Consider the following 13,059-nt stretch of genomic DNA (forward strand, 5'->3'; position numbering starts at 1 on the left):
GCCCAGAAGAGAAAAGGTCATAAGTCATGCAGACTACAAGCAGAGAGATGCAGAGACTCCAGTGAGGTCCCAGCCCCAGACTGACAACAGAAGGAAAGGGGGACCGTCCTGTAGAGCTCAGTGAGGAGCATGGCTCTGTGGACCACCTGCCTTGAAGATTCCTAATGTCCAGAACTCTAAAGGAACAACATTAGAAGTTGACTGTTCCCATACATCTCTCCCAACCCCCATTGCCATTCACATGTTAAAAGTGTTTAGTATCTCAAAATGGTCCTTAGTAATAGTCTTGTTTGGAAATGGAGTCACTAAAGATATAAATTAGATCAGATGAGGATAACTGGCATTCTTGTAAAAAGTAAATCTGAAACACATGCACATAAACACACATGTACAGAGGAAATCATGTGAACAAGAAGATACAGACTAGGTTGATGTGACAAAAATTGCCAAGCAAGCCACCAATGCTAGAGAAGCCTAGAGCAGATTCTCCCTGGTAGCCTGAGAAGAACTAGCCCTGCCAGGACTTTCTATTATTTATCATACATTGTTTCTAACGCCTCGTACCGCAGTCCCAGAAACCTTATTACATTAGTGCTTACACCCATGCTGATTCACATTCTAACATCCAGCCCACAAACACACAAATATGAGAGATTTATACAATATATCTATGCTGAGGTTCTGTGTCCCATAATTATTCATTTCATACCTGGCTTATCTGTTGTTCCACTTTCTACTAACATTCGAAGTAGTCCACACAAAGTCTTGGTGGCCTCGCTCTGCATGATGTCAGCATGAACTCCAACAGAGAGACACAGGGTCTGCAGTAAGTTAATAACGCTGGTCAGCATCATCGCTGTGGGGTGAATGTTCTTCTCACCTTGATCTGCTTCTGAAAAGGAGGATGGCAATAAGAAATGACAATCCCAAATAAAATTGTCTATGGATATCATTTTAGGTCTCTAATATCACTTTTTTTTTTAAAATTAGAATGTATTTTAGAGTAGTTCTAGGTTCACAGTAAAATTTAGAGGGTACACAGATCTAACAAACTGGTTTTTTAAAACTTAGAATAGGTGGCTACCTGAACTCAGTACTTATAAGAATGATAGATGACGTAGTTGTGTTTTAATATTAGAAAGGGAAACATCTTGACAAGAAATGGGGAAACTTAGAATTTATTCTTGTTTTCACTTTCTTTTTTTTTTCCTAAGAGACAGTCTCATGGTTGCCCAGTCTAGCTCAAACTCCTGGGTCCAAGATAGCCTACTGTCTCAGCCTCTCACCACTGCACCTAGCTACCCCAATCATTTCTGTCCCTACCTTCCTTTAAAAAAATTATATTGGGGGGGTGGAGAATATGCAGGTACTCATAGTGTACAGAGACTAGAGGAAAACCTCAAGTGTCTTCTTTCTTCAGGTAACATCCATTTTGATTTTATGAAACAGGGAGGACTTTCACGAATCTTGGGAATTGCTGCTTAGGCTAGCATTGTCTGGACAGTGAATCTGAGACCAACCAGAGTTCAGATGACAAGCACGAGTATAACTGCACCAGCTTTTATCTAGGGAGCTAATTCAGGTCCTAGTGCTCGACAATAATAAGAACTTTATGAACTGAGCCATCTATTCCACCCTAAAAAAAAAAAAAAATGAGACTTTAGAGTAACATTCTGTTTAAGCAACCTTATTATATAACTCAGAAGTAAAGAAATGATTGCAAGGTCTCCCTTCTTTAGAAAGACAACTTATGCTGGGCGGTGGTGGCACACGCCTTTAATTCCAACACTTGGGAGCCAGAGGCAGGCGGATTTCTGAGTTCAAGGCCAGCCTGGTCTACAAAGTGAGTTTCAGGACAGCCAGGGCTATACAGAGAAACCCTGTCTCGGGAAAAAAAAAAAAGACAACTTATCAAATGTCCAGGAGCTACAATCTGAGTGAAGGCAACTGATAGACCACTTGCATAGGCAGCCAGTCTATCTGTGGGACAAGCAGGCCACAACTGTCACATATCCATCTCTTCCCTGGCTCTAATTCTACAATTAGGAATACGCCAGATATAGCTGAAAAGGGGGCTTCACACATTTGGTGCAGAGGCACACTCTATAGCTTGGATCCACTTCCAAATTCTTTGTGTTGCTAGATAGGTTGAAGTATTCTAAATCAAAGAATATGAAGGTGCTTAAAGGAAGCAGGTGGGGCCATACATTGCAACTTGACGCTGATGGACAAAAAAGCAAAGGGTCCAGAACAATACAACATAACACTGAATCCACCATGCCACATACTATCAGGCTTTGGGCAACCACACAAACCAATCAAAAGTAAGGCTAAGGCCAGTAACCTGGCTTAGTAGGTATAGGTACTTGCTACCACTTCAATTTGTTCCCCCGAATCTACATGGTGAAAAGAGAGAAGTGACTCCCACAGTTGTCTTCTAATCTCCACAGGTATGCTGTGGAATGTCTGTATTTCAACTTTCAATCAATCAATCAATCAATCAGTAAATAGGTTTTGGTTTTTTAAGGATTATCAGGTAGAGATCAATGCCACCAAGCCTGACAAAACCTAAGTTAAATCCCCTGAGACATGGTTGATGAAAGGAGAACTGACTCCCATAAGCTGTCCTGTTAAGTTATAGACATGTAGATGAGCATGAGTGTGAGTGTGCATGTTGCACGCCCTCTCTTCCATCCTACTCGACAAGGGCATCAGGAAGTAAAGGTTAAGATACAACAACTTGTCTGGGCCCAGCTATACCAGGATCTTTGTTTGAGTGCAGCCAGAGTAGTCTTCAGATGAATCCTGACCACTGACTAACTTTCCAGGGGGAAATGATGGTCATCTAACACATGAACAATTTGCCCAGCTATCTTGAACTACAAGACTTTGTGAGTCACCCACCGGAGTCATCCTCTGTGTCTGAATCCTCTGCAGAGGGCTGTGATGACACAGGCAGCTCCACCAGCTTGAGGTCATATTTTCCTTCTTTTCCCATCCTGTATGAGTTAGTGCTGCCTGTGTCCCACTGGACCCTGATCCAGCCATCCTCTCCCAGCTCACCAATTACCCGGCCTAGACCTGGGGGAGGCCCATCCTGAAAGAGTAAAAATACAAACCAGGTAAGAGAGTGTGTGTCCTATTCTGGACACACCATAGATCCTGTTTAAATTCTGTACACAGATTTTTCCATCAGCCTCCTCCTGACTCAAACATATCTGAAAAAAATGTACAGATCATATTACCTTTAAATGCCACAAAATCACATGCTCATGTTCCTTTATCAAAGAACAGAGACATGGAATGAACTCTCTCGACTAGGGTACTCTGAACAAAGGTATTAATGAGTGTTCTAGCAATGCAAGTGGTCTCCCCAGTGACCTGACTACTTCTTTAGACTGTGAACGTAGGCCCCACAGCAATACTCTATCAACCATTCCAAAGGAAAAAAAGCTGTTGATAGCATGCTATTACTTGGACTCAGACAACTCATGCTTAGCAGTGTAGCCAAGGAAATCCCCATGACATCAAGGGAAGGACAAAGTCTTTTGCCTGTATTTTATTGTTCAGAAATCAGCAGCTAAGTCACCTATCAATCTTAAAGACCTGAATCAGGCAGCCACCTACTCTATCTTCCACTGATACATAAGATGTGCTAAGATGTTAATGAAATCTCTGAATACCTGGTCACCCCACTTCCAATCCACCCCTCTCATGACCCTGGTCCCAATCTTCATCATAGCAGCCAGTTCTGGCCCTGAAACAGGGAGCTGAACAGGAGCAGTTTCCTTCCTTGTTTCTTCCAACACTGTAGCAGAGGCTCCCCGGGAAGAAGCATTCATGTCGTCCTCAACACTGTCACAAGTAGGACCTGTCAGAACATCAAACAACAGCTAAGACTATTTTTATTATTTTTTTAAAATTGTGTCTCTACTTATGTGTAAACTATATGTCTAAATGTGGGCTTGTACATGGGGGCACAGTGGTAACATGAGTCTAAAAGACAGCCTCAGATGTCCTAGAGCTGGAATTACAGGCAGTTGTAAGCCACCAAATATGGGTGCTGAAAACTAAATGAACTCAGATCTTCACAACAGTGGTTAAGTGTTCTTTTTATCTGCAGAGCCATCTTTCTGACCTCCAATGTCCTGTTTTTAATAGACACATCAGCAGATGTGGCAGCTCAAGAGAACTGCAAGTTCAAAGTAGATTGGTCTACACAGAAGGATCCTGTCTCAAACACAAATACACAGAGAGAGAGAGACAGACAGAGACAGAGACAGAGACAGAGAGAGACAGAGAGAGGGCTAGGGAGGGAAGGGAGGAAGGACAGACACAAAGATCAGGAAGAACTGGTTAGCACTAAATTTAAAAACTCATACTAGAGCCTCATCCAGGCCAGGCCTATAGCTAACCATCTGCAAAGATCTTTCCTCCCCACTGTGCCTCCGTTCCTTGGGGGCTCTAGATTCTAGTTGGACCAGCAGAATCTAGAGGGACTCTAGATTCTCCCTCACCTCACCCCTTTGTGTCAGCCTCCAATATGCAAAGGCACTCTCTACCTAAGAACCCACTGGCCACCACAGCCTAGGAATCTGGTAGGTAATCTTAACTCTCCTTCAGTTCCTCCATTACAAGTTCCCCAGTCTCATCCCCAGCCTTGTAGCAGATCATGTGACGGGGCCTGGCCTCCCCTTTTTTTTTTTTTTTGGTTTTTTTTTTTTTTGGTTTTTCGAGACTGGCCTCCCTTTCTAACTGTACTCTCTGGGACTTTGTTAAACCTCAGGACACACCCAGCTTTCCTCCTCCCTGTGGGTCCACTAGGCCTTCCCCTTCTAACTCATCCCCATTCCTTCCTATCTGTCCCAAATACCCAAGAACAGGTTCTACCTCAGAGCCCAGTGGCCAAACCCTGCAGGAACTCAAGAAAACCCAAACAGATGTTAAACTGGAGAATAAAAAAAAAATTTAAGAAGTAAAAAAAACCCCTCAGAGATAAGCTTCACTAACAGAGTAAAAGATATAGAAGAGAGAATCTCAGGCAGTACAGACAAGATAGAAGAAATGGTTACCTCAGCCCCACCCTACCCCCAAAAGTTAAATCTAAAAAAAATCCAGACACACATATCTAGGAAATTTTAGACATTGTGGAATAACCAAATCTATGACTAAAAGGAATAGAAGAGAAGAAACTCAGATCAAAAGTTTAGAAAACATTTGCAACAAAAGCATAGAAGAAATTTCCCCTAACCTAAAAAAGGAGGCTCCTATTAAGGTACAAGAAGCAAACACAACACCAAATAGAATGAACCATAAAAGAAATTCCCCTGGACACACAATAACCAAAACATACATGTACAAAAATATAAATTGAAAGGTACAAGAGAAAAAACCAAGTAAAATATAAAAGCAGACCCAACAGAATAGAATAACACCTGAATGTTAAGAGTTCTCCATGGAGACTCTAAAAACTACAAGGGCCTAGATGGATGATCTACAAACTCTATGAAAAACTACTGATGCCAGCCCAAACTACTACACCCTGCAAAACTTTCAGTCACAATAGACTTAAGAAAAAACTTCATGATAAAACTAAAATTTAAGCAGGCACTAGAAGCAAAACTTCAGTCTGAGAGGTTAATCACATCCAAGCAAACAGAAGGAGTAAATGATTTCAGACACACAAATCAAGAGAGGAAAAGCCCCCACAGAACAGGAATCAAACTGCTCACTGATTACTCTCACATCAGTGGTCTCAATTCTCCAATAAAAACCATAGATCAGCAAGTCAAATAAAAAAACAAGATCCATCCTACTGCTGCTTTCAAAAAATACACCTTAATATCAAGGACTGGCACTATTTCAGGGAACAAGAATGTAAAAAGATAGTCTAAACAAATCGACCCAGGAAACAAGCCAGTATAAGTATTTAATATCCAATAAAATAAACATCAAGCCAAAACTAGTAAGAAGAGATAGAGAACACTACATACCTGTCAAAGGAAAAATCTACCAAGAGAATAATTCAATTCGAAACATTTATGTGCCAAATACAAGGGCACCCAAGTTCATAAAAGAAACAGCCAAAATACACATTGATCCTCACACAATGATAATGGGTAACTTCAAAACTAGACTCTGGCAAACAGGCAGATCATCCAAACAAAAACTAAAAGGAAAAATGCTGTCATAAATAAAAGGGCCTAGCAGATACTTACAGAACATATTACCCAAACACAGAAGAATATACATTCTTCTCTGCACCTCATGTGACTTTCTCAAAAACTGTCTATATACTTGGACTCAAAGCAAGTTCCAACAGTTATAAGGTTTAAAATAACAGCCTGCATCCTATCTGGCCACCAAGGATTAACAACAACAATAACAACAACAACAAAAATGTACAAATTTCAAAGAAACTGAACAACTCACTATTGAATAAAAATGAATAAAGGTAGAAATGAAGAAAGAAATTTAAAAAGTCTTAGAATTGAATGAAAAATGAAACCCAAATATATGAGACACACTACGTTACTACATAAAATAAATGTTAAAAAATATTTTTTTAAGTAGTAACTTAATGGCATACTTTAAAGCTCTTGAACAAAATGAAAAAATAACACTAAAAAGTAGATGGCAAGAAATAATAAACTCAGGGCTGAAACCAAAAAAATATGAACAGACAAATACCACTACCACCAACAACAACGAAAAAATACAAATAATCAATGAAATGAATTAGTTCTTGGCAAGAATCAGTAAGCTTAATAATCTTTTAGTCAAATTAATTTAAAGATGGAAAGAGAGGCAAATAAATAAAATCAGAGGTGAAAAGGGATCAAAAAAGGGGAGAGAAAAAAAAAAAGAGAGAAGAGAAAACCAGGTGGTGGTGGCACGTGCCTTTAATCCCAGCACAGGGGGATCTAGGGCAGCCTGGTCTACCAAGTGAGCCATCAGGGAAATATAAATCAAAACTACTTTGGACTCTATCTTATACCTGTCAGAAAGGCTAAGATCAAAACCACAAGTGACAGCTCATGCTGGTGAGCATGTGGAGCAAGGGAAACACTCCTCCATTGCTGGTGGAAGAGCAAACTTGATTCAGCCACTTCAGAAATCAATATGGCAGTTTCTCAGAAAATTGGCAATAGTTCCATTTCAAGACCTGGCTATACCACTCCTGGGATCATCATACCACAGAAACACTTGCTCAACTATGTTTATTTGTAATAGCCAGAAACTGGAAACAACCTAGATGTCCCTCAACTGAAGAATGGATAAAGAAAATATAGTACCTTTACACAATGGATTATTACTCAGCTGTTAAAAACAACGTTACCATGAAATTTGCAGGCAAATGGATGGAACTATAAAGATCATTGTGAGTGAGGTAACCCAGAACCAGAAAGAAAAGCATGGCATATACTCACGTCTAAGTGGATATTAAGCATAAAGTAAAGGATAACCATGCTAAGTAACAAGGAGGGCCCAAGAGGGGTTGGGGGGACTACACATGAATCTCACTGGTACAGGGAAACAGAATGGACAACTCAGGTGGGTGGGAGAAGAGATTGGACAGGGGTATGGGATGGAGATGGGAACAGGAGGGATCAGGTGTGGAGAGGATGAAGGGAGAGAATACTGGGAAAAATAACAGGAATGGGGAGAGGAGGAATATCTGGGATGAGCTAGAAACCTAGCACAGTAGAAACTCAGTAGAAACACAGTAGGGATCAATGAGGGTGACTCTACCTGAGACTCCTAGAAATGGGGAATATGGAGCCTAAACTGGCCATTTCCTATAACCAGGGAAGACTCCAATGGAGGGATTGGGACACCAATCCAGCTACAAAACCATCAACCTACAACCTGTCCTGCCTCCAAGATGTGCTGGGGTTAAGGTGGTACAGAAACTATGGATGTGAATAATCAATGATTGGTCTAGCTTGAGACACATTCCATAGAAGGAGTACACCTCTGACACTACCCAGAGGGCGAGGAGCCAGAGGCTGGATAGCCCAGAGACTCATGATATACCAAACACATATGAAGTTTAAAAAGCCAATGAATGATATTCTGCTATATTCATAGATTGTCATCTGACCCAATTGTCATTCAAGAGGCTTCACCCAGAAACTGATGGAAACAGATGCAGAGACCCATAGCCAATCATTAGGTAGAACTTGAAGAGTCCTGCAGAAGATGTGGGGGAAGGACTGCAGGATCCAGAGGCATCAAGGACACCACAAGAAAACCTACAGAATCTACAAACCTGAGCCCACAGTGGCTCACAGAGACTGAACAGCCAACCAGGAAGCCTACATGGGACTGACCCAGTCCCACCCCACACATATGTTACAGCTGTGCAGCTTAATCTTCTTGTGGGGCTCCTAACAATGGGAGAAGCAGCTATCTCTAACTCCACTGCCTGCCTCTGGGGTCCTTCTCCCTACTGGGTAGACTAAATATGAGAGGAGATGCCTACTCTACTGCAACTTGATATGCCATAGATGGTTAATATCCATTAAGGCCAGTCCTTTTCTGAAGAGAAATGAGGAGAGGATGGAGGAGAGAGAAGGGCTGAAATGAGGAGAGGAGGGAGGGGAAACTGCACTCAAGATGTAAAATAAGTAAAATTTGTAAAACTGTACAAAAGACCTACATATAGGAGCTGAAACAATAAAGCCTACAGAAGCAGTAATAGGTAACTTTCACCACCTTAGTCTTGGCACTGGCTTCGTGACAAGGACAGAAGCACAGACAACAAAAGGAGAGGAAACTAGACGGACCAGCAGAAGTTACAACTTTTGTGCATCAAAGAAAAATACAATTCACAAGACAGAAAAGTTATCCTTAAATCACAGAACATCTGTTAAAGGTCTACAGATGTGCAAGGGTCTATCACCCAACATATTTTGTGAAGAGCTTAAGAATTGGTAACTCTTCTTTTAAATGTTTGCTTCATTTATGTAATTCTTTTAACTAGTATATCCCAGTAACAAAAAGACAAAGATTGTAACTCATTTTAAAAAAAAATGGGCAAAGATGTAAACAGATCCTAAAGTCATTTGTCATTAAGTTAGAAGGCAAACCAAAAATACTGGAGAACACTTCATATTCACTGAGATGGCCTTAATCCCCAAGCCACAGTAATAAAACTGTCAAAGGTCCAGAGTGCTGAGACTTGCATGTGGGAAGCCAGTGTGCAACTCAGTGGCAGAGTCTGCTGCACTAATCACTCAAAATGGAGCACCCATATTCCTGGGAAGGAGTGAAGCAGAAGTAAGACATTAATGTTTCTATATAGCAGGCCTACTGCCTACACTCTAGAGGCAGAGGCAGGGATTCTCTGTGAGCATAGACTTTCAGGCCAAGCAGAGCTACATAGAGTGTCTTTAAGAAAACAAAAACAAATGCCGGGCGTGGTGGCGCACGCCTTTAATCCCAGCACTCGGGAGGCAGAGGCAGGCGGATTTCTGAGTTCGAGGCCAGCCTGGTCTACAAAGTGAGTGCCAGGACAGCCAGGGCTACACAGAGAAACCCTGTCTCGAAAAACGAAAAAAAAAAAAGAAAACAAAAACAAAAAAAACAGTATATGAAAGAAGCCAGTTAGCAGAAAAACTAGAAATCTCTCCCTAAGGCTATCTGTACCAGATCATGCACACAAACATTGCACACTATAAGACTAACCAATCTGTGCGATACACATGCCATTCATAGTCTTACACTCCTCAAATACTATGGCTCACTAGTGCTCACTATAGCTCAGAAATACATTCTTCCTTAATAACCTGGTTTCTCTCATCTGTAGGTTTACTCTGATTCCTGTTCCAATACAAAACAACCTGGAAACACCAGTAGGTGGCCTCCAAAATGCAGTATCCACCTGTAACACTACCACATGACCTCAGTATTCTACTCCTTTTATAAACAAAAGAACTAAAAATAGGTATTCAAGAATTTATATACAAACATTCCTAGCAAAACTACTCAGTAAAGTAAATAGTAAGACAATCCATCTATCCACCAGTGTATAAATGTCAAATAGGCAAATAATAACATTTTCAGTTATAAAAAGAATGAAGTACTGACGTGTACTAAAACTCAAATATAAAAGCCTACAAATTGCAAGACTGCACTTACATGAAATACTCAAAAATGTAAATCCGTTGAAGCAGAAAGCTGATTTTTGGTTTTCTGGAACATGACAACAATAGTGACTGACAAATGGACATAGATTTAATTTGTGTTTATGAAAAATTTCTGAAACAAGACAGCAGTAATAGCTGCTCAAAACATGAATGTCCCTGATGGGCGTGGTGGCCCACACCTTTAAACCCAACACTCTGGAGGCAAAGGCAGGTGGATCTCTTTAACTTCAAGGTCAGCCTAGGCTCCCTAGTGAGCTCTAAGCTAAGCATGCGTGGTGAAATCCTGTCTTAAAAAACAAAGCAACAAGATCAAAGAGAAAATAAATAAAGAAAATAAAATAAAGAAAGAAAATAAATAAAGAAAAAAAATGTCCCTAATATTGTTCAGTTACAAACTCAACACATTTAAAAGGCTTGCTTTTATGTTATGCATACTTTACTACCTACCGATCAGCCTTAGGGCTGTCTGCGTGAGCGCCAGCGTGCCTGAGTTGAGCAGGAGGTCAAGGTTGTTTGCACCATGCTGCAGGGTGAGCATGCTGAGCATCACCAGAAGAAATCGAGCTTGTGGGATGGTACCCAGACTTGGTCCCGCCGGGTTCTCATTGGTAATGGTTTGTAGGGGAACAGGCTGGATACCTAACAAGCATTGACATTCTTTGAATTCCTTACTTCTGGTACAATACACACAATCAATACACAATGGAGTTTGGTTATTAATTACTTGTTCATTTCTGTATCTTTTTTTAAAAAATTGAGTTTCCACATAGTGTGGTTAGGGCAGATCTATTTTATTTTGTGATATTCCCATTATCTACATTCCACACACTGCTATCTCTGTCTTCAATATACAGTATAAAGGGGGTAAATTAGGTTAGCTCAGTAATAAATCTAGTACAATTTTTACCAGCACTCTGTAGGTAGATGTCTGTGTGAGCTGAAGGCCAAGCTGATCTAAACATTGAGTTCCAGGTTGGCAAAGACTACATAGTAAGACCCTGACTCTTAGTAAGATCCAAAAACTCAAAAGGAAACAAAATGCAAACAAATACCAATTTAAAAGTTTGGGGGTGAGCACCCCAAAGTGTGGCACTCCATATTATACAATAGCACCCTAAAGTTTAAAAACAGTATCATGTTTTCTAAAAATCTTTGGCCATCTTTCACTTTACTACCAAACAACAAGTCTTATTATTTCTCTGTAGATACTCAAATCTAGAATACTTATCTAGAAGAAAAGTATTAGTTTACAACACTGACACCCTAAAGAATATGGTATAATACTCCTAACAATGTAGTTTTCAGAATATTTTGAGATAATTCATTTTGACAAAATTTCGAAGTCCTATTCTCAATCTTTAAAAGAAAAAAAAAAAAAAAAAAAAAAAAAGGCTAAAAGCACCTAAGATTATTGATCTGATGAACAGGTTTCTAAAGCAAAAAGTAACCTTTTTGTAAATTTACACAACATATAGAATATGGCACTGCTGCAATCACAGACATTACCATAACACCAGTTTTAAAATAACGCCTTTTAATTATCACTTTTTGTTAAGCTCACCCAGCTCTTTAAACTTGGCACTTGCATCCATCAGAACAGATCGAATATTCTGAACTGCCCAAGCATACAGCTTGCCAAAAGTCACTTCCAGCAGCATCCGATTAAATGGTGGGATCAAATCCACATCCCTCAAACAGTCTGTAAGTGGTTCCCTTTCAAACAAAGAAACAGAATTTGGCTTGGGACATTGCCAGACTTTTAACTTCAAAAGAACATTAGTGTGTTGTCAAGATTCCCATATTGAGAAAAAAATTATAAAGCTTTACCCTATATCAATTCCTTCAGGAATAAGTCTTTGCCATCCACAAAACATAGCATACTGCACAGAAGGAAGTAAAAAACTTTTGGCTGCCAGTTTCAGAATTGTATCTATCCCTTCCAGACGAACCTCTGCTCTCTCCAACTGCAAAATAACAATATTTACAGTCAGTGCTCTATCTGACTCAATGCAAAGGGTCGTGCCACAGAAAGTCTTACCTGTTTTAGTAGGCACTTCCGCATTTTTTCCACATCTACTGGCTCTTCTTTAAGGGCAAATTCAACAATTGTATTGAGGAGTGCAGACTGTGGGTAAAGACCCTGTACATTTTGCTTTAACCATTTATATTTATGAACCCCTGTAACTGTATTCAACAATGGTTGCCATTTATCCTAACAAAAAAGAACAATATAAACAATTAGTTTAACCTATTAATGTGTACTATAATAGTTCTTTGAATATAAACAAGCTACCAATAGTTCTGTTGTTTGTATGCTAGGATCAGAACCCAAAACACTGTAACACAAGCTTGGAAAGCATTCTGTGTTGCCAATATTTTACATTGATTAAGTAACAGATATTACTTTTAAAAATATTAATAGCATCAGGAACCAATAGTTTCTCAAGCAAATAGGAAAATGAATGAATGATTAAAAAAAGAAAAGAAAAAGAAATCAATACTGAGCCAAAAACAAAAGGAAATAGTTTTCCAGCAGTGTAACTAGCCAGAACACTGTCAGCCAAGTTTATTAAGCAGGCTGGGATCACACTTAAAATAGCAACACACCACACTCACTACCCTGCAGGTGTTTAGTACAGCAGCATGGTACCAGAGATTCATTTGTGTGTAGTATTTCTATAATGCAATCTAAGAATCACAGAACATACTTCACCTTGGGAGACTTCATGGAAATAGGTCTTTTGTCTACATTTATAGGACTATGAGGCAAAACACAAGCTTCTTCTAAATCACTCTCTTCGTTTCCAATCTTTTCTTCACTATCAATAGATTCTGGTTTCTTAGGAACTATAATTAAAAACATAAAAATCATTTATGTAACTTTTAATTAAATACTTTAATGTGCAAG

At 39.8% G+C, this 13,059-nt stretch overlaps 1 protein-coding gene across 4 annotated transcripts in view; it reads right to left on the reverse strand.

Moving 5' to 3' along the window:
• Positions 1-13,059, reverse strand: part of Herc2 (HECT and RLD domain containing E3 ubiquitin protein ligase 2) — a 172,473-nt gene that overhangs the window by 79,750 nt on the left and 79,664 nt on the right. For all 4 annotated transcript variants that reach the window (XM_029479794.2, XM_029479792.2, XM_029479793.2 and 1 more), the window contains exons 31-38: positions 12,865-12,998; positions 12,190-12,363; positions 11,979-12,115; positions 11,713-11,864; positions 10,599-10,790; positions 3,684-3,871; positions 2,905-3,097; positions 710-892 (exon numbers count right to left, since the gene is read on the reverse strand). In XM_029479794.2, the coding sequence (XP_029335654.1) occupies positions 710-892; positions 2,905-3,097; positions 3,684-3,871; positions 10,599-10,790; positions 11,713-11,864; positions 11,979-12,115; positions 12,190-12,363; positions 12,865-12,998 (1,353 nt within the window). The remainder of the gene's footprint in view (positions 1-709; positions 893-2,904; positions 3,098-3,683; positions 3,872-10,598; positions 10,791-11,712; positions 11,865-11,978; positions 12,116-12,189; positions 12,364-12,864; positions 12,999-13,059) is intronic.

Source organism: Mus caroli, unplaced genomic scaffold (assembly GCF_978045245.1).
Source record: "Mus caroli unplaced genomic scaffold, Mus_caroli_1 scaffold_8, whole genome shotgun sequence".
Classification (NCBI taxonomy): domain Eukaryota; kingdom Metazoa; phylum Chordata; class Mammalia; order Rodentia; family Muridae; genus Mus; species Mus caroli.